The 22,404-nt window shown below is 35.2% G+C and overlaps 2 protein-coding genes across 2 annotated transcripts in view; both read left to right on the plus strand.

Moving 5' to 3' along the window:
• nme7 (NME/NM23 family member 7) overlaps positions 1 to 6,386 on the plus strand; it is a 58,756-nt gene extending 52,370 nt beyond the window's left edge. Inside the window, exon 11 of the mRNA XM_081381496.1 lies at positions 6,258 to 6,386. Within this exon, the coding sequence (XP_081237622.1) occupies positions 6,258 to 6,323 (66 nt within the window). The 3' untranslated portion in view covers positions 6,324 to 6,386. The remainder of the gene's footprint in view (positions 1 to 6,257) is intronic.
• A 7,589-nt stretch (positions 6,387 to 13,975) lies between these two features.
• dpt (dermatopontin) lies at positions 13,976 to 21,924 on the plus strand. Its single transcript, XM_081380428.1, has 4 exons — positions 13,976 to 14,512; positions 20,333 to 20,458; positions 20,932 to 21,039; positions 21,234 to 21,924. The coding sequence occupies exons 1-4, from the start codon at positions 14,223 to 14,225 to the stop codon at positions 21,298 to 21,300; spliced, it is 591 nt and encodes a 196-aa protein (XP_081236554.1). The 5' UTR covers positions 13,976 to 14,222; the 3' UTR covers positions 21,301 to 21,924.
• Positions 21,925 to 22,404: the final 480 nt, after the last annotated feature.

Consider the following 22,404-nt stretch of genomic DNA (forward strand, 5'->3'; position numbering starts at 1 on the left):
CCTAAAATCCTTATTCTTATACAAACATATATTTGTAATTTTAAAGGGATAGCTCACAAAAAAAAAAACAAATCAGTCAACATACATTTTATGCATTTTTTTCTTCTGTGGAACAAAAAAAGAAGATATTTGAAAAATGTTACAACTTGTTTTATGAACAATGTAAGTCAGTTGGGTCCAAAATAACACTGGACGCCATTGACTTTCATTTTATTGACCCAAAACACACACACACACACACACACACACACACACAAGACTTTTTTGTGTTCTGCAGAAGTAGAAGAAAACATATTTCTTGCAATGGTTTGGAATGACATGAGTAAACAACGTGAGAAGATAATTTCCGTGACATAAACATCAACACATTTCTGAAGTCCTGCTGAGAAGGCAAGGGCTTAGTATTTACATAGATCAGGCTATTGGCAAGTCCTCTGGGATGTTCTGCATTCCAGTATAGGTTTGCTGATTGAATGTGGCAAGTGCATGAACTGCCAGATCCCAGTTCGTCAACAATGCCATACCTGTGCAACGGCACGGAAAGATGGCATCTTCTTGAACACACTCGTCTGTCCCCCCTCCCTTTGACACTAAGTAAACTCTGCCATTACTTTCAGCTTCAAAACAACTCTTTAGCTGACAAGCTGAAGTGTAGATAGTGTGTTGAGCCCTTTGATGCCTGAACTATTCTTAGTGGTGGCTTTTTTCGGTGCCCTGCCTTTCCCTCCCAGCCAGTGCATCGTCGAGTATCAGCAGTGTTTTCTTGATCTGTGTGGAACACAGTTGTGATCCAATTAAATAAATCTAGCCTGATAGTTTCAAAGACTGCCTGGAGCTCTAGACGTTTTAGAAAGCATGAAGTTTGTGGCCTCTTTTGTGTTTATCTTAATGACACTGGCTCACATTGCCAGTAGAGAGTATGGATATGATAAGGGTTTTTCCCCCTGGCCTCTAATGTGCCATGGGATGGATATCTCTCAACCTCAGCTGACAGCAGTGTGCGCTGCAGTTACAGTAGTGTCAAAATTCAATGTAGATGTATAAGAGCTATACACTAAATGACAAAAGAGAGGGGGACAGAACATTGTGATGTTGCTAAATGAAATGATAGAGGTATTCATTTGTGCCAATAGTGCATAACAACGCTCAAAAACTTCTGAATTTAGCAAACTTTTTATATGTACTTTGAAAGATTTCTTTGGGTACAACATTGCATCATGATTTTGGTGGAGCTGTAGACTTCTCATGTCACCTCTGTGTCATATTTACATAGAGCCTTTGCTCTGGAATGCAAACTCTGGCTGGAAGGTGGAACATTTTAATGACTAAGAATAATAAAATGACCACATTTATGCTCTCAGTGTAAACAGTTACACACCTGTAGCGTTTAGGCCACTTCTTGCTTCACGGATGAGTAGGGTTCATCCAAGTGAGCTGAAAAATATTTGTGTCCAGGGTAAAACACTGAGGGTATTTTCTCAACATATGCAACAGAACATGGTTAAAAGCTAACTTAAAAAAATAAAAAATATTCACAATTATTTATATTGATATATTAAAGGGGTGGTTGATAATGATTTCACTTCTCTAACTTTAGTTAGTGTGTAATGTTGCTGTTTGAGCATAAACAACATCTGCAAAGTTACAACGCTCAAAGTTCAAAGCAAAAGAAGATATTTGCTTTTAAAGAAATAATTTTTTAAGGACTAACGGCTGGTAGGGACTACACGAGCTTCCTCGCGGGTTAGTGACATCACTAACCCTATAATTTAGATAAACCCCGCCGCCAGGAACGAGATTTATAGATTATCATGACAAAATATGCTAATCAATGACTAGAAGATAACTACACATAAGCTGCCTAAATTCATCAAATAACCATTCAGAAATGTCCTGTTGCATTCTACATGTTGTCACTTCTTCTTGAGTCTCTCCATCATTGTCTGACTCCAGTTTGAACATAAACATTGACATTTCCAGTGCATGTGTGTGTGAGATAAAAGGACACGAGCTCCGCCCCCTGTGGTGGGAGCAGCAGCTCATTTGCATTTAAAGAGACACAAACAAAAACGGTTTGTTTTTGCTCACCCTCAAAAAGTGACAACTTTAACATGCTATATAAAAATATCTGTAGGGAATTTTGAGCTAAAACTTCACATACACACTCTGGGGACATCAGAGACTTATTTTACATCTTGTGAAAAGGGCATTATACCACCCCTTTAAATAATGTTTTTAAATTTAAATTTAAAAATGACCTTATATTTGTAAAGCGATTTTATTGTAAACTACAGTTCTCAGTGATTTTCTTAATGTCAGGAGGGTTATATATGAAGATCTTTGAAGTGATTCAGCTACCTAATAACTATTTTATCATTTATTTTAATATGTTTTAAAATGTAATTTGTCCCTGTGATCACAAAGCAAATTTTTTTTGGACCCTTCAGAAATCATTCTGGTGTTTAAGAAACATTTGTTATTAAGTTTAAAACAGTTGTACTGTCAGTGTGTAATATTTTTCTAAGGAAAACATTACGCATTTTTTCCCCTCAGGATTCTTTGATGAATAGAAAGTTCAAAAGAACCGCATTTATTTATCTGCAATATTTATTGCTGTGTGTTTTATCTGCAGCCATTAGGACACGGTATGAGTACAGCCCTGTAGTCATGGCCTTTGAGAAACAACAGGTGAGGGGAGAGAAGAAGAAAAGAAGATGAAAGCATTTTCATTAGTGACCTCAGATATTTGGACCCCACTTGTGAAATATATGTACACTACAGTCAAAAGTTTTGGATCGGTAAGATTTTTAATGTTTTTAAAAGAAGTCTCTTCTGCTCACCAAGGCTGCATTTATTTGATTAAAAAAAAAAAAAAAAAAAAAAACAGTAATATTGTGAAATAGTATTACAATTTAAAATAGCTGTTTTCTATGTGAATGTCAAGTCTAATTCATTGTGATCAAAGCTGAAATTTTTTGCATCGTTACTCCAGTCTTCAGAAATCATTCTAATAGGATGATTTGATGCTCAAGAAACATTTTTCATTATCAATGTTGAAAACAGGTATTTACATTTTTATTTCAGGATTGTTTGATGAACAGAAAGTTCAAAAGAACAGCATTTATCTGAAATAGAAAGCTTTTGTAACATTAAATAAGAATTTGTAAGAATTTGTATTTTATTTTTGGGGGGGAAGAAATAAAAGAAATCAATACTTTTATTCATCAAGGATGAATTAAATGTATCAAAAGTTACAGTGAAGACATTTATAATGTTACAAAAGATTCTATTTCAAATAAAAGCTGTTCTTTTGAACTTTCTATTCATCAAATAATCCTGGAAAAAAATTGTACACAACTGTTTTCAACATTGATAATAATAATTAATGTTTTTTTTTTGAGCATCAAATCTGCATATTAGAATGATTTTTGAAGGATAATGTAAATATTTAACAATATTCCTTTTTTTTTTTTATCAAATAAATGCAGCCTTGGTGAGCGAAGAAACTTCTTTTAAAATCTTAAACCGTTCCAAAACTTTTGAACGGCAGTGTATATCAGTATTCTCACTGGTGCTATAACAACACAACTAGATGTTGTGCAAGCTGAGCATAGCAGGAAGCTGTTAGATGCTACTAAGATGTAGTTTCCATCACGTACGTTTATTCTTCTCTCCCGCCTCATGTTTCTGTCAGGTCGTCCTGGAGCCAGCAGGTCAGCGGGGGGCCTGAACTCATCTCCCCACACACGATTAGAGGAGCTATCTAGGAAGCGATAAAGAGACAGCCAACACAGTGCGGGACACAGCCTGAGGGAAGTGTGGGCCAGACTGACAGCAAAATCAATAACCCTCCTGCTCCAAAAAAAATGGCACGCTATTTACTGTATACACTGATTTACCATCACTTATATTCAAATATTGTGTGCATTTGTGAGTTTGAAGTTGATGCTGATGTGATTAACCCTCTGCTATGTGAATATATTGTGCCAAGTATATTCAGAAAATGCAAAGGCAATACTGTTGCCAGTTTAATAAACTATTTTTGTAGTTATCCATCCATCAGAGCATAATGAAATAAGTGCAATGGAAAGCATATAAGCACTCCTTTGTTTCTCAAAGATCGTCCACCATCTAATGTCCTTTGTGTCAGGGAAGAGAGTAATTCATACAACGCTAACTTAAATCAAGGGTGCATCAGAAACAGAACACAGACATCACTGGAGCTTAAACAAAAAATCCTCTGCTATGGCAGAGAGGCTCACTTAACTTTACAGGCTAGTAGGCTGCTCCACAGTGACATGTGAGAGAAACAAAAGTCAATATTGTGCTTTCAAAAGAGCAAGTGTTACGATTGGTCTTGACATGAAGATAACCCACACCCCTCTGCGGTGAAAGCCACCGATAGGTGGAGAACACTAGGCTCTGCCCTTGAGTGGTGGCTGTTTTAATGAAGCTCTCTATTCACCAAGCCATGTGAGAACCCTAGTGGTTATGTGCTCACTAAAGGTCAGTGAGACAGAGGATGTCACAAGGTCATAGAATGAAGAGAAGGTCAATGGAGAAGAGTGAATGAAAGTATATTTCTATTTTAAATTTAAAATATAATGTATTAATGTGATGCAAAGCTGAATTTTCATCAGTCAGTACTCCAGTTTCCAGAGTCACATGATCTTTCAGAAATCATTCTAATATGCTGATTTGGAGCTTAAAGGGATATTTCACTTTGAAATTAAATTTTGGTATGTTTTAGCTTACCTCAAGGGGATCCAAGATGTAGGTGTCTTTTTTTCCGCAGTAGTTTCAATTTTGATATTTTTAGGTCAAACTGTTCTTGTCTGACAGTCATATCATGCAGGTCTTGTCACCCCCTCAAAGAGCATGCACAGAGTCCAAATTAAAACAATTCCCCATCGTAAGTACACATTGATGGCCTAAGACACGAAACGAGCGGTTTGTGTGAGAAAACGAACAGTATTTATATCGTTTAAATACTGTTCGTTTTCTCACACAAACCGGACTCTGTGCATGCTCTTTGAGACCGTGACCATTGACCTGCATTATATGACTGACAGACAAGAACGGTTTGACCTAAAAATATCAAAATTGAAACTACTGCGGAAAAAAAGACACCTACATCTTGGATGCCCTTGAGGTAAGCTAAAACATACCACAATTTAATTTCAAAGTGAACTATCCCTTTAAGAAACACTGCTTATAATTTTTTATGTTGAAAGCACTTTTTTTTGTATAGAAACTGTGATTTCTTTGATTGTTGAGAGTTCAAAAGAACAGCATTTATTTGATTTTAAAAATATTGTTACGTCATAAATATCTTTACTGACACTTCTAAACAATTTTTTGTGTCCTTGCTGAATAAAATAGTAGTTAACTGTTAATTTTTATTTATTTTTTTAAATCGTACAAACCCCAAACGGTAGTGGATGTAGTGTATTTAAAATGATGTACGCTTACATTAGATGGCATCCAGTCATTTCAGTGGCCTAGAAGCTGTTGTAGTAAAAGCTGGATTGCATCGCTGTATGGTGGCAGCCATGTTGGGGTCACATGACCAGTTGAATACTACTCATTTTATAAGAACCCTATTATCAGACACTTTAACTGGTAGAATTCTACCGTAGTTATGATTGCAAAAATAATTAGATTAGTGTGCTATTCCGAATTCAGCACCATACACAAAAATAAAATAATCATGGTTGACTAGTGCATTTCCATTTTGAATGATGCTGTATCCACACCAAGATGACATATCTGTCAGAACAACATTAATACGGATGACTGGGTGCACCTGTAATGTCCATGAAAAGAGCAGGAGTAGGATACTGTACTGAAAGTCAAAATAAGAAATATAGCTGATCAGGGCTCCTGATTCACAATAGTTGCCTGTGACTTCATTTGGATAGGAACATTTACATGTATTCATTAGCAGTCATTTTTCCCCCATGTGACTTACAAATGAGGAACTTTAAAAAAGCAATTCATCACAGAACCAGCAATATTCATGTTTTCTATAGTGAGTGCCTTTGGTTTGAGGTTTTTGAGTGGTAAGATGTCTTCAAGAGGTGCTGTCAGCTGCATCTTGAGGTTGATAACTGCTTAGTGTGCAAATAGTTTTAGTTTTAATGAAAGAAGGTTTAGGGCGAGACAGAGAGAAATGGCGAGAGCCTTCTAAAAGTCTTCTGAGGCGTGATTAGTTTCTAACTCATCATGTTCTTCTCTCCCATTATTCCCCTGTCAAGGCAACTTACAGTAAAATGCCCACCGCCTTCACAAAGGCTCTCGACACTTCTTCCAAGAAACCGTGATCCATTGCTCTAATGAGGTGGGTGCCCTGGAGTCAGGCAAGTGCCTCTTTCTTTTTTTTTTTTTTTTTTTTTTTTTTGGAGAACCCATTAATGCATGGTGGCCTTTTAACTCTTTTAATACATCAGTGAATCTCTCTTAATCAAAACAGATCTAGAAGAAAAACAAGCCCTTGCTCTATTAAACTGCACTGCACTATTAGTACGGTACATACACACACAATTCTTTACAGTGAATTTTATATACCTTGAGATTTAATTGTTATTTGATAGATTATATTATAAATATTAAATATGATTTAGTAAATATTCTAGGCATTACAAAAACATCTACATCACATGAAAGATATACATTTGTTTCGTAAAAATTTCCTTACGTGACATGCTACTCTCAGTTACATGACAATATTTCACATGACACTAGAGTCATTTCCTGTATTAGTGGATGATGCCACTGTCAGTAAAAAGTAAAAAACCCTGTTGAGTTTTGAAAGAAGTCTCTTATGCTCACCACAAGGCATTTAAAAGAGACAGTAAAAACAGCAATATTGTGAAAAAATATTACAATTTAAAATAACTGTTTTTTTATCGTAATATATTTTAAAATGCAATTTATTCCTGCAATGGAAACGCGGGTGTTTTTCAGCATCATTACTCCAGTCTTCAGTGTCACATGATCCTTCAGAAATCATTCTAATATAATGCATTGATGTTTTATCAATGTTTAAAACTGTAATGATGTAAACGTCTTTACTGTCACTTTTGATCAATTTAAAGTTTTCATTTATTTTCTTCTTTTTTCTAAAATCGTACTATGTATAAGCATATACAAAACAAGATGGAACTAGGCAAGCATAAGTAGTGCTGGTATGTATTTGGGTCAAAGGGGTGGTGATGGTTGTGTAGATAAAGCCACACAAGAGGGAGAAACTGCCGTTTTTCTCTTCCTGAAAGCGTGCACTGAAGAGACAGCATAATGTATCATAACCACAAACACGCACTCACACGTGCAAAACGGGTTTCCACAGCCACATGTTGTACCTTATTTGCAACGATATTTAATTGGTCAGGTTTCAAATGCTTGTCAATAGCAAACGTTTTGAGGGACACATGACAATCATTGAAAAGAGAAATAAGGATTCAGTTTTGTTGTGGTGGAGATTATGATTTGCAGGGATGTAAATGCATCTCTTGAGTGATGTGCAGCTTTGCTGTGAGTTTACAATGATATTTAAAGGGATGGTATAATGCCTTTTTCACAAGATGTAAAATAAGTCTCTGATGTCCACAGAGTGTTTATTTCAAGTTTTAGCTCAAAATACCCCACAGATATTTTTATATAGCGTGTTAAAATTGTCACTTTTTGAAGTTGAGCAAAAATGCACTGTTTTTGTGTCTGTTCCTTTAAATGCAAATGAGCTGCTGCTCCCGGCACAGAGGGCGGAGCTTCAGCTTTTGTCCTTTTACCTCCCACACACATGCACTGAACATTTCAAAAACTTTTAGCCTTTTATGTTCAAACCGGAGTCAGAAAGATGGAGAGACTCAAGAAGAAGTGACAACATTTCTGAATGGTTAGTTGATGAATTTATGTAGCTTATGTGTAGTTATCTTCTAGTCATTGATTAGCATATTCTGTCTTGATCATCTATAAATCGTGTTCCGGGGTTTATGTTAATTTTAGGGTTAGTGATGTCACTAACCTGGGAGGAATGTCGTGTAGTCCCTTACCAGCCGTTTGTTGTAGTCCTTAAAAGCAATTTCTTTAAAGAAAATATCTCCCTTTGCTTTGAACTTTGAGCATTGTAACTTTGCAGATGTTGTTTATGCTCAAACAGCAACATTACACACTAACTAAAGTTAGAAAAGTGAAACCACCCCTTTAAATAGAAAACAAATTAATGAAACAGCATGTGTCCATGTGTTTTTGTTTGCACATTTCCTTATTTCTCTGTTTCTATTCTTGCAAGAACAGGACACACAATTTCATCATGAAGGCACAATAAATGAATCACAGATGCAAAACATTGAAAAGGAAGCTTTAATGTACACTCTAAAAACAAATCAAAAGGGTCTAACATGGACAAACACAACTGGAAGTTTAAATGTTTGAATTAAATTTTTAAACCCACTGGTTGGGTTTGTCCATATTTGACCCAAACGTTTAAACTCTTGACACCTTACATTCCCACTGAGTGGTGCAAAATCATAACCGTTATCACCTTTTCTTTTCTTATTCATCTCTTATTGTTCACTGAAATCTCCACAATTGTAGGGCAGCTTTTGGTGTTATGGTTTGTAAATGAGATGGCTCAGTTCTGAAGGTGATTAGGGGAACTAAATATTTTGGCCATTAACAGCTTTTTTAGGTTAGCGTTCCATTCAGGACCTTTTCTGCACCTCTTCCAAACTCTAGACAGTACGCTGACCCATTAATCCACTGTAAAAGAAAAAAATCAGCTTTGCAAATTGAGTGATCAGTCATTCTCCATTATGAAACATTGGAGAAATACAATTTTTTGAAAGTTTGTACATACTTGTTGTGATGATGAACTGGGTTAATGACATCATCACTAGAGTGCCAGAGTGCTAGCCAGAAAGTACCATTTTGTTAAGAGAGAAAGAGACATGAGTGCTATGAGGTGTTAAATGTTTGAATTTGTGTTCGTATGTTATGCATGTTTGTATTATGATTATTGCATGTCAGAAATGAGTTCTTGATTATTCAGGTGCCAATGTTTTGCTGTGGAATTGAGTGATGAGTGTCACGGGGAAAGGTTCCACCCCGTGACAATGGTTCGTCCCACTTGTGTTTGGCGGGAAACCTGTATATTGAAACCATTGCCTGAGCATGTTTGTGGGGATGTTGCCTCTTGTATATACTGTGCAAATGTTTGAACCTGTCTGAGGTGAGACATACTGATATTTTGTGGATGTGCCACTATAGTGGCAGGTTATAGTTTTTAGGTTATCTAGCAAAACACTTATGCAAAGTATGCTCAAATTAAATAGCAATAACCCTGCCACTATAGAGGCATTGTTTAGTGCCAGTTTTGCTGCTCCAACATTTTTTCTTTTGTTTTTAGCACCAGTATCTGTTGCATTAAGGTTTATTTTATTTTTTTTACTTTGTGGAACGCACATTATGAAATGCTGCTTCTAAAATAAACCACAACTGGCATTTTGAAAACCACTCCATTGTAATGAGCCTTCCTAAGCTTCTCTCAGGCCTCTCGACGACACACTACATGACACTTGTGCATAGACTGATCAGTTATAAACTATATTTTGTGCAAAATTTCTGTGCTGCAATAGTTTAAATTAGATAATTTCCTCTTGTCTACAGATGTACAGTTCTCAAACACATTTGCTTTCTGACACAAAATATTTTGTGCCCATATAAACTATAAGGAAGTCTAGTAGCCATGTTGCTTCAGTGATGTCCAAAGCAGAGGTGAACTATGGCTTCCTTTACTATAACAGGGGAAATGGCAGTTGAAGTTGTTGAGTTTGGATTCTGTGTGGTGTGCCTTGAGCTGCTATAAATTAAACGTTACTTACTGGTGCCCAGTAAAACTACAGGACAAAAGAACAGGAGAGAGTGAATGAACGCACACGTTTGAATCCCACTGTCCTGAATAAAGGTGCTTTTAATGGAATGATCCATCTAAAAATACACATCTGCTCCATTTAAACTGATATGAAACTCAAGAAGTGACTCACACACTATTTCTGAACATGTGCAGTTATTTATTTTTGTACACTTTGAGAGTGGCGCTTCTCCAAACAGATCAAAGTCACTGTGCCAGATGAGGACAGACAGAATTAATCTCTGTAACACAGATTTGAAGCGAAATGCAGACCAAAATGTGGAGAAATACTTATTAATATTAATGTTTTTGCATCCAGATATCTCCACGTTTCTCACTGTGAACAGTTTTTTTAATTGAAATAAAAACAGAACATTAAATGTCATTTTACAGTAATAGATTGTTTTTCGCAAGTAAAGATATGAATTATAATATCATTTACATTTATTAAATCGCAGATACCTGCAAACATTTGGGGATAATTTTATTCTGTGCATTAATACAGGAACTAGTCTGATACTCTTTTTTTCAGCACTTGTAATGTATATCTCATTATTTGCTACTTGAAATATACTCTACATCAGAGGCAGAGCTACTGGAGCAGTGGGACTCAGTGGGATATAGTTGCCAGGCTTGAACTCATTTCCTTATGCTCTACCACTGAGCCACATTACAGACCAGAAGTCATTTATTATGTTCTCTTTACTCAAATAATTCTTTAGCTGATATCTGCAAATGTTTGGCCATATTTATGATAGTAATATTAAATTACTTTACAGTTATGCTTTTCAGGCTTATAAGACTTATTTTATTATTTTAAGTGACTGGTACTTGTGAAGGGAGTTTACATCTTCTGTCACTAGAAACATCAGTGAATGGATGATATAGAAGTGCTAATTACAAGGGCCTACGTAAATTCTGCTGCATATACTGAAAGTCAAGACTAAAATTAAAATCTAAACTGTCATTATTGGTTTAAAATAATTGTCACAGCTTGATTCACACAGGGAGAGTAGGGTCTAACTGTAAGCAGTACTTTTATTAATACAAAAATAACAACACTTGGAGAACTGAATGGATGACCTGCTAAAACTGACCTTCAGCTTCCATTGAGATTCTGAAGTGTGCATCCACTGGGCACTTTACTATCCCATGAGGCCATGGGAGAGGATTTGTGAATGGCAGTGCTTCACTGATGACCCAACTGATGCCATAGTTCACATGAGTGACAACATGGCAGATACGTTTGATTTTTATTCATACTACGCATTCAAACAATATAGAACATATTTTTTCAAACCAAATGTACCTATACTGTACAGTATATATATCAAGGGACTAAACAAAGAAATTACACTCAAAGCACATATAATATAATATAATATAATATAATATAATATAATATAATATAATATAATATAATATAATATAATATAATATAATATAATATAATATAATATAATATAATATAATATAATATAATATAATATAATATTTGATTCTCTGCATCATATCCCAATTCTATTATGCATTATGTTCTGATATGCAATATTGCAACAGTGTTAATACTGTCAATATTTGTTGTAATAACTAGTGCCATATGCCTGGGCTGTTTTATGTTACATTTCTGCTTTAGGTGTAGTGTTACATGTTTGCACAGTGGTTTATGTGAAGAAAAAAAAAAAAAAAACACGTCATGCTTCCTCCTGTACAATGTAAATATATCGACTTTGACTTTGGCTTAGGTATTCAGATGTTCAACAATCCAACCAGCTGCATTATGGCTTTGTAACTCCGTTAGTCGCTGTGCTAGTACAAAGTTTACTTTGCACCCAATCATTGATAAGACAAGTTAATGTTTAAACGGAACATTATGATAACTTAAAAAACTCTGCAGAAGCCCTAAACACTGATTGTTATCTGAGCTCCAGAGATAAATGTTTGTGTTTTACAAGATTGTGCTTAAGACTTATCTCTGAGATAAAGTTTTAGGGGATCAAAGGCTTACAGCATCTGATGTGGCCTGACATACTAAATAATCTGTTTTTATTGTTACTAAATATTACTTACAGCATGTTGGATTTTAAAATAAGGAGAGGATGAACTGGAATAAAACTGCAATAAAAAGAAAGTGCTCTGCAGTCGATTGAGCTGAAAAAAGACTGTAAACATTACAGGCACATGCATAACACAATGCGCCTCTGACTGATATTAGTGACCTTGAGTAACTTGTGAGGTAGAGGTCACTACCAGTATTCCCCATTCTGAAGGGTTATTGCTATTTACTATGAGCATACTTTGCATAAGTGTTTTGCTAGATAACCTGCCATATTTACTTATACTTTAAGGCCTGATATAATCTTTAAATCTAGTTTTGTTTGTGCTACTTAATGTATTTAGGTTAAAATCAGAGTTGTTAAATCATATTTTCGACATGAATTACTTTATAAGTCATGTTGGTTCCTGTGGGTCCTCTACTTTACCTAACTTTCTTGATTGATTATATCATCGCAAAATCTAATCTATATTATTACCCAGCAATATTTTTTAATGGATATATAGTACAACTACAACTACATATACATACACTCACATACACTCACCTAAAGGATTATTAGGAACACCTGTTCAATTTCTCATTAATGCAATTATCTAATTAACCAATCACATGGCAGTTGCTGCAATGCATTTAGGGGTGTGGTCCTGGTCAAGACAATCTCCTGAACTCCAAACTGAATGTCAGAATGGGAAAGAAAGGTGATTTAAGCAATTTTGAGCGTGGCATGGTTGTTGGTGCCAGACGGGCCGGTCTGAGTATTTCACAATCTGATGTAAACTATATTATTGTAAACTATAAATGTAAAATGTAAACTATATTATTGCACAGCTCTGTAAAATTGACTTTAAAAACAGCTCTAAGCAATTAAGCATGAGTAAACAGTTAATTAATCATTTATAAAGCATTAATAGACATTTATAAGCAGTTTATAAATACAGCAATAAATGCTTTATTCTTGATTTATAAGTATGTCTATAATGTGTTTAATAATTGTATTTTCATACTTTATTAATGATCAATTTATCATTTCTAAATGTAGTATTGCATTATTTACAAACCAGTTATTTAGGAGTTGTCAGTGGTTCATAAGAATGTGCAAAAAGTGAAATGCAATAATGCAATACTTCATTTAGAAATGATATAGAAATGATAAATTGATCATTTATAAAGTATGAAACTACAATTATTAAATACATATTAGATATGCTTATAAATCAAGAATAAAGCATTCATAGTATTTATTGTCTATTAATGCTTTATAAATGATGAATTAACTGTTTACTAATGCTTAACCTATGATTAATAGCTTGCAGTTATTAGATATTTATCTTTGTTACACATTACACATATGTAATTAGATGCAGCTAAACCTGAACTAAACCCTAATCCTGATCTTTACACTCTGTTGTTGATTGATATTACACAGTAAATGTATAATTACGCTGTTATTAAGACACCTTAACATAAAGTGTAACCAAAACTGGGTATATAATATGTATATAATTACTGGTCATCTGTCCAGGGTGTTTCCCTGTTTATGGCCCAAGACCCATGGGATAGTCTTCAGTATCCTTGCGAACCTATGACAAGCAGTTTGGAAAATGGTTGGGCGAAGATTAGGCTTAATTCAATTTTGTAACTGTAACCCTTGTTGTAACCCTATTGTTACAGTTGTGGTTACAGTTAGTGTGAAATATATTTTTTTATTTTTATTTTTTATAAAAGTACTTTATGCGGTAATGCCTAAAAGAACTGGTCAAATATATGATTTAAAATGATACATGAATCTGAATAAATTTGGTTATAGCCTATAATGAAGTAATTCTTAAAGATTCAGATCAGCTAGAAATAGTTATTTGAGTTAACAACTATCCATATTTGATTTTTACAGTATATATCATTGAAAAGAATCATTTTCTTAGTCCAAATTTCATGGAAAAGGTCCTCATTCCACCACACTGTTTAACACAATGAATGACAGATTGAAAAAAAAAAACTTTCCGTTTACACAAACATTTGGCCATAAAGTGGGATTTTTCTTTAAGACATCCAGCTCAGGGTCTACGGCAGAGTTTGTGCGGAGGCTGGAAACATCCTCCTTAACCATACAAAAAAAAGTTCAAGACCATAACTGTCTGCTCATTTTGAAAATTATCACCCCTGGATCCGGACACAGAACATCTGGACAGCACATCCCAGAGAGCCTTTAAGACGGAGGAAGCGTTGAGAGGTTCCACAGAGTTTCACTTCAGGATGAGCTCAGCACATGTTCTGCAGGCTCTGTGCCTGCTGATGCTTTTCTCCACGGTCAGTTCTCAGCAGGGCTACATGTATGAAACCGGTGAGGATTGGGTGAATACCTGGCGCCAGGGCTTCAACTTTCAGTGTCCCCATGGTGAGGCATTAGTGGCAATCAAGAGTTACTTCAGTGAGAAAGAAGGCTCGGACCGCCTGTGGAACTTTGAGTGCCAGAGAACTCCCTACGACTGGGGAGAGCCTAGCGAATGCTGGTGGGACGATATCAACAGAGCCGGGATGGAATGGTATGTCTGTATGTATGTGGATGCCAGTGTCCTGTCAAACACAGGTCTATGTAGTTCTATGTATATGCCTTTTAATGCTATTGTACAAAACACATTTATGAGTATGTTTTAATAACATTCACTGTAGACGAAAAGACCATGAAAATGACACCTTGATGTTTCAGTCGGGTTACATATAAGAGAATATACAGTAGATGGAACTAATCAGAATATGCCAAATTCTGTTGCCAAAAAAACTGTAATAATACAAAAATTCATCTTTATTAATTAAAATGATTATTTTAGAACTTTGCACAGTTTGAAGTGTCCCAGTCAATACTTACAGTATACATGAATGAAAGACATTAGATAAGGAACAGTTTATCAGTTTAACAGTTTATTTTAGTTTTTGATTGTAACCATTTTTGATAGAATAATTTTTGATATTCTGCTACACAGATATCTCAAATATGTTGTTTTGTATAATAACATTTAGAAAAGACAATGAAATGACATCCTGGTCAATTAAAGGGATAGTTCACCCAAAAATGAAAATTCTGTCAGTAATCACTCACCCTCATGTTGTTCCAACCGCGAAAGACTTTCGTTTATCTTCGGAACACAAATTAAGATATTTTTGATGAAATCTGAGAGCTGGCTCACTCCTTCATAGGCTTCTATGTAGTCGATATCTGCCATCCCAGAAAAGTTAGAAAAGACATTGTTAAAATAGTCCAAGTGACCACAATGGCTCAACCTTAAATTTATCAAGCGACGAGAATACTCAAAAAAAAAAAAAAAGACTTTATTCAACTATTCATTTTCTTCTGTGTGGGCCTCTGAGTGAGTTCACGTAGTGTAACTGCGCAGCGCTTCTGTGTTGTACGTCAGAACGTAGGCTCACTATTGGCCAGCAGCACACGCATCACACACATGACCAGCGTCAGCCAATAGTGAGCCTACGTTCTGACGTACAACCCAGACGCGCTGCGCTGTTACATTACGTGAACTCACTCGTATTCTCGTCGCTTGATAAACTTATGGTTGAGCCACTGTAGTCACTTGGACTATTTTAAACATTGTCTTTACTAACTTTCTGGGCCGGCAAGTTTCAGTAACATAGAAGCCTATGGAGGAGTGAGACAGCTCTCAGATTTCATCGAAAATATCTTAATTTGTGTTCCGAAGATGAACGAAAGTCTTATGGGGTTGGAACAACATGAGGGTGAGTGATTACTGACAGAATTTTCATTTTTGGGTGAACTAACCCTTTAATATAATTTTTAAACAGTGCGTTTAACATTATAGAGAATATAGATGAAATTTTTTTTTTGCACAGTGTCCAGTTTCAAGTGTCCAGGGAATAAACATAAATGAATGAAAGATGGATTTATAAGAAATCAGCTTTTGGACAATTATTTACACAGATTTTCCTTGTGTTGCACATATTTTTCTGATGACTCCTAAAAAAGTTTTGGTTTGTGTATATGCTTGGTTTATACTAAGTAAAGTGGAGAGCTCTGTTGCATGTATGATTAGACTCAGATGTGAATGTTTACTGAAGCACTAGCTAATGCTAGCTTTCAGTGTTGAGTGTTTGCTTTGACAACATCATGATAATTTGTTTGTCAAGGAGGAAACAATGAAAGTTTCTTAAATAGGACTGGAGAGAGACAAGCAGATGTTTGGACCAATCCAGATTTCATAAGTATCATTTAATCCTTGCCTCAGGTCAGCTGTTCTCAAAAAACCACAATCCACAGAAGAGATATAATGGCAACACTTAAGTTTAAGAGCCTTGTTTACTGCCAAAATATACCTCAGACATGTTTGAATGCACATTTGTGAATCACTTCAGTACTATGACATCTTATTTAGAAAGTCACTATGGCATTTTTATGGCAAGTTGTGTTATATGTTGTATTAAATGTTGTACTTTGGGTTTCTTGTTCCCATCACAGCAGAACATCTTGGACTCATCTAGATCTGGCATGTTATTATTTCTCCTTCTCTTCTAATGAACTGTCATGTGGTCCATACACGCTATTTCAATTATAGTGCCGACATCTGACACATTTCTCAGATAAGCTATACAGTGTCGTTTAACTTGATAATATAAACTAAACAACAAAGTGTCTGTCAGCCAGCTTTCATCCAGGAAGCACAAACACTTGAAATGGAGAAATTAGACTAAATTACTTAGTGCACAGAGCACAGTCATTATAAAAAGTAAATGTGATGATAAACAGTAATTTTGATGTTCTTGTCATATAAACAGGGCTTGACATTAAAGTTTAACAGCTCTGTCACATTGATGTTAAAATAATATATTGCAAACATTACAACATCACAGTGTCTCATAGTATGTGCAGTTCTGACTGTCGATTACAGCTGAACAGTATTATCTCGTTTTTGCCAGGTTTACACAGAGACACTATAACTTCTCAGGGTGAAATCTGACCAATTATTTCACCCTGTTGCTTGAACTGTACTGAACAGTATAATCTATGTTGTTTTGAACACATTCAGGATTCAACTTTTCCAGAAATAATAAGCTCATTCTGTACTCACAGTGCTGCAATGCCAGGACTCTCTATGAATGGATATTTTGATAATTAATAGCTGCTGCCTTGATATAAAAACATAAAGCTCAAACACAAGCAAAAGCATATTGTGCACTAGCTTAAACATTATACTGGCTACTTTCCTTGTCACACACATTTAACATGCTGCTTTGGAACAATAGGTATTGTGAAAAGATCTTTTTGTCTAGAACTGACTCACGTGTTTGACAATGCAATAGTCTTTCCTGCATCTAGACTCTGGTTGGCCACAGGAACGTGAATGTTTGCCCAGAACAGTCCAACATGAAAAATGATTCAGAGCCCTCTCATGTTTTCCCCTCTACTACAATAAGCATAATGTCTTGATGTGAGATGGTTGCCTTATTTCTTCCTCTATTTTGCTCTTATTATGTGATGTGTGGTGTAACACCATAAATTTCACAGTAACTTCATATCATGAGAAAGACCCTTACTGTGACTTACAATCCATGTGATTCACATAACAAAAGTGACCTTATTTTACCAGTTCTCCAGCTTGTTAGGAAAAGTGTGGTTGCTGCGATCAGTCTCTGAGGGCATCTGAGGGAATCAGCGCCAATATTCAGTGTTCCAAGTTCTCTCTCCCTACCCCAAAAGCAATGGGAGAATTTTTTCCAGTGGGGTAATTAGAATCAGTATAGTTTTCCCTGATCTACTGCCCACCTTGTGAGATTTCCTTAGAGCCAGTGCCAGTGACCTCAGCCCCCATGTCTGCTGCTCACTGCAAGCATTTTGTGAGGGAATACTGTCTGCCAGTCTTACTGCATGCTGGGAATTTACAATCAAGAAATCATATTATGCAGTCTTATGCTCTTTAGATAAATTTCACAAGTTTTGGACTGTTAGCCATGTCCAAAATATATTGGCAATAAAGATAAAATATGTTTACATGCTTTTACTTTCAATAAGCTTTAGTTACTTATATTTCTTGATATATATTTTGGCTATTTTAAATATAGTTTATAATTAAAAAAATTTAAATATATTTATATTGCCAAAAACATATATATATATTTTTTCCAAATCCAAAAGGTAATTTCTTGCCACTTGAAGTAGCCTACATTTTACATATATTTTAACATTTGACTGTTTATTCAAAATATATTTTCAATTTGAATATAGATAGATAGATAGATAGATAGATAGATAGATAGATAGATAGATAGATAGATAGATAGATAGATAGATAGATAGATAGATAGATAGATAGATAGATAGATAGATAGATAGATAGATAGATAGATAGATAGATAGATAGATAGATAGATAGATAGATAGATAGATAGATAGATAGATATCCCAAAGCTGCACTGTTTACAAAATATAAATGAATTTTAAATATATTTCTTTTTGTCATATACAAAGTTTTAGCCGGCATTACCCTGTAACTTAGACATTCATCTGAATGGAGAATCTGTTGTTTACATTACATAATTTGGATATATGCCTCTAAATCAAGGACTGTCTTTTAAGAGTATCTTCTTTCCTGTCTCCCTCTTCACATCTGATTTGCACTAAGGCATAGATGACATTCTACTGGGAGAAGGCTCTGGCCTACTTCCTATTGGTGGAATGGTTGCTCATTGCGTTAGTGTTGCTATGACAAAAGTCTGGCACTGCTGGTGGCTGGGAAGCAGTGCAGAGCTCATGATTGTGTCCCTGTTGTGATGACAACAGTTTGTATGGGCCACAAACAAGTAGTATTAACATACCTGTATTTACAGAAAATTTTAAAATATCGCTGTGTTCTCAGGGGTGACATTTGCTGAGTTAACAAACTTGAATGAAAAGCAACTTAAGTCTTCTAATTATTGGTTAAATCAATTTAGAATTGCTTGTAATGACATGTAAAAACTCCTTTAGCTCACTAGCCATGACAGGTAATCATCTACTGTAACAAACATAAATGTGCTATTCAATTTGCTATTCATAGTCAATACTCAAAGTTTATCATACCTGTGGAAGTTTAAGGGTTAAATAATGAAAATAAATGTGATGGGTGATGCATGAAAAGTTTTAAAATGCTTATTTCCGGGCCTTGAATAAGATTAGACGAGAGTATTACAAAGAGTGCTGATATAGGACCGCAATAGACTGGGGCTGCGTCCGAAATCGCATACTCTCTTGAATGTATTATGGTAATATAGTATAAAACAGTATGTATGTAAGTAATCCCACTTTTGCATAGTTTGAGCTTGCTGTTTAATAATCATTTTAAACTTAGCAAACTGGCAGCTCCAGTAGTAATACAAATATTAATAATAAACTCGCATGTTTAAACCTTAATGAAACAATTTAATAATCAATATTTAAACCTGTATGATATTACGCTGTACCCACATTGGACCAGTGGCTTGGAAAATGGATGGATGGGTGATTCAGCTGAGCGGCGCCATGATCTGGCGAGACGTGAGATTTCATTCGGTGGGACCGTCACAGTGCATTACGTGTATTCTCTAGCTCTTAAATGTACACTTGTTTTTGCGGTGCATTATGGGATCGAATGAGTGATAAATAGTGCCCTATTTAAGGGTATGGGGTTGATTTCAGAAACAGCCTGTCTTTATGAGTGACTCGTTGAATCAATCTCTCAACCGATTCGATCAACAATGCTGATTCTTTCTGGAATGAAACAAGTGAATTGTTTCTATGAATGAGTCATTGAATCATTCATTCAAACGATTTGATGCAATGCATGTTGAGGGGAAAAAAACACTACTGTGTTGATCACATGGGATTTTTCATTAATTTCATTAGCAAAGCAAAAACAGACAAAATAACTGGCAATATTCTGTCTAAAATGTAAGTTACCTGCAATTAACTTCCCAATTATTTAACCGTTCTTCAATAGCAATATCTCATTTGGAGTCGTGCTGTTTTTTTTCCTGAATATCTGCACGACCTGCGGTCAAAAAAACCCGCAATGGCAAAATGGAACAAATGGAGCCAGACAAATGGACATAACTTCATGCATATTTGTCAGGCACATGTTGCTCTTGCTGTTTTAGTCAGCCCTTTGGTATAAACAGGAAGATGCACACAATACAAGGTCAATAGCTAAAAGCAGGCACACCTCAGAAGACCGCATGCCACATTTGAGACAGTTTCTTTCAATCCACGGAATACACAAATATTCCAAAGCTTTGTTTTGAAGGATTCATATTCATTTAACAAATAACAAATGTCTATTGTTCAGCCTCTTCGCTCTATATAAAAGCCATATTTGTACTGTCTACAGGTCCTCAGTTTGCACTAACAATGGGCTGGTTGCTGGCATTCAAAGTCAGTACTTTGAATCGGTTCTGGATCGAGAATGGCAGTTCTACTGCTGTCGATATGCCCGCAGATGCCCGTATTCCTGCTGGTGAGTCTTGAAACACCAAATGGTGATCTAATCATACAAGTTAGGTTAATGTGATTTCACCAAATACAACATGTTCTTGGATCAAATCCTCGTTGGAACAACTTTCCAATCAACCAATCAGATTTGTTTGTTTACAGTTTATGTCAAGTTTAGGCTTACATCCAGGGTTAGATTCTTCTACATCAGTGTTATTCACCTATCATTTCCCTCTGATTTTAGGGATAAGTTATGTGTATGGTTAGGTTTAGGGGTAGGGATTAAGACATATTGTTCCAGGATCAACAAAATATGTTGATCCAGAACATGCTTTACTTGGCAAAATCACGGTTACTAAAAAACCTCTACACACACACACACGCACCTCAAGGTTATTCACTATAATAGATATTAGGATTATGTGGACAACTAGACAAAATGACTGGACGATCATTTATAACCTTCCTTTTAATTGCATTTTCATTGTTTATGCACAGGAAGACGACTGATGTTCCAGAGCACCACAGAGAAGAGGGAGAGATGGTAATTCCCAGTTACGGCTACTTCATAAGGGGGGCTCAAACTACTTTCAGTGGTGTACTGAGGTTTGTGAACACTTCATCTTCTTTTGCACTTAGAGCTGGAGGTTTTGTCTGTAATGCATTTATGTCAAAATAACATCCATTTAATAATAGATGCATGCATTGTTTTATTGGCTGTTAATGCATTCAAAATTGTTTTCCTTATGTGGGAGCTAAGAGCCTGTTTTTTTTTATTTTATTTTTTTTATGCTTTGCAGGGATCGGCAGTGGAAGTACATCTTGTGCCGAATGACAGACTTTGATTGCCAATTTGAAAACTTCTAGACTGCATTCATCACTTAATGTCATTATCGACACATCTATGCTAAATGAGCACATGAACGTCACCTAATAGCATTTAATATAGCACTTACAGAAAACATATGACATTCTGCATTTTTTTTAATTATAATAGCTTAACAGTTTAGATATGATTGTTTTACTCTGCCATTTTCTCATATTTTGCAGTTATTTCTGTTTTTACACATAATTTGTAATCATTTTAAAATATAAAATATCCAACAAAAAGGAACAAAAACATTTTTATATTGTTGTGTTTCATGAATAAGCTGCACATACATTTATGTTATGCAGCCATGTAATAAAAACTGCATGAAGTTAACAGTAGTTTGAACACTTTCAGTATCACTCAACACAATATAGCAGTGTAACAGTTTACATTACATTACCACACTAAAAACACCTTTGCTGACAGTTTACATTTATTTTTAATTAATACATTTTATAATAAACAATTTATTTTGCAATGCATTTTTGAATGGTTGTTGAAGAAGTTAAAAATACTATTTTGGTAAACTTTTAAATCAAGGTCTCAACCACTCAGATGAAGCCTTAAAACATACTGAATTCTTTGGAGAAAAAAAAAACTAATAAAGCAAAGGTTTCTCCCATGGTCTGCTTGTTTTTTTCCCCTGCATTTTGCAACACTCATGATGGCTGTTTACCTCTTTATCCTTTCTACATCTGTTTTCTGCTTTGCTTGAACAAGTTCTCCAGCGGATGTGGCCAGATTACATTGGATCTCTTTGTATATGTGTAAATGTGCACAGATGTATTTGTAGGTGTTTATAAATAGCCTACTTAATACCTCTTTTTTGAGCTATGAGAGTGTATGAGAAATTCCTGCAGTAATTACAGAATTTGTGTAAATATAATGTTCCAAAGATCAAATCTGTATTTTTGGTGAGTGTAACATACTTAAAAAAAAAAAAAAAATCTTACTGAGCCCATTCTTTGGAATGGTAATGTGTATAAAATGATCGATGCAGACATCACTAAGAATAACATTAGTGTTCAGTTCATTAAATGAGTCAAGAATCATTTGTATGTTTTTGCGTGGAGCCCGCAAGGTCAACTCTGTAGACATTT

This window comes from Scardinius erythrophthalmus, assembly GCF_964197995.2.
Source record: "Scardinius erythrophthalmus genome assembly, chromosome: 12".
Taxonomy (NCBI): domain Eukaryota; kingdom Metazoa; phylum Chordata; class Actinopteri; order Cypriniformes; family Leuciscidae; genus Scardinius; species Scardinius erythrophthalmus.

Coding starts and splice junctions, on each gene's coding strand:
- dpt (XM_081380428.1), top strand. CDS start 14,223: ATGAGCTCAGCACATGTTCTGCAGGCTCTGTGCCTGCTGATGCTTTTC. Junction 14,513..20,332: donor AACAGAGCCGGGATGGAATG/GTATGTCTGTAT, acceptor TACTGTCTACAG/GTCCTCAGTTTGCACTAACA. Junction 20,459..20,931: donor AGATGCCCGTATTCCTGCTG/GTGAGTCTTGAA, acceptor GTTTATGCACAG/GAAGACGACTGATGTTCCAG.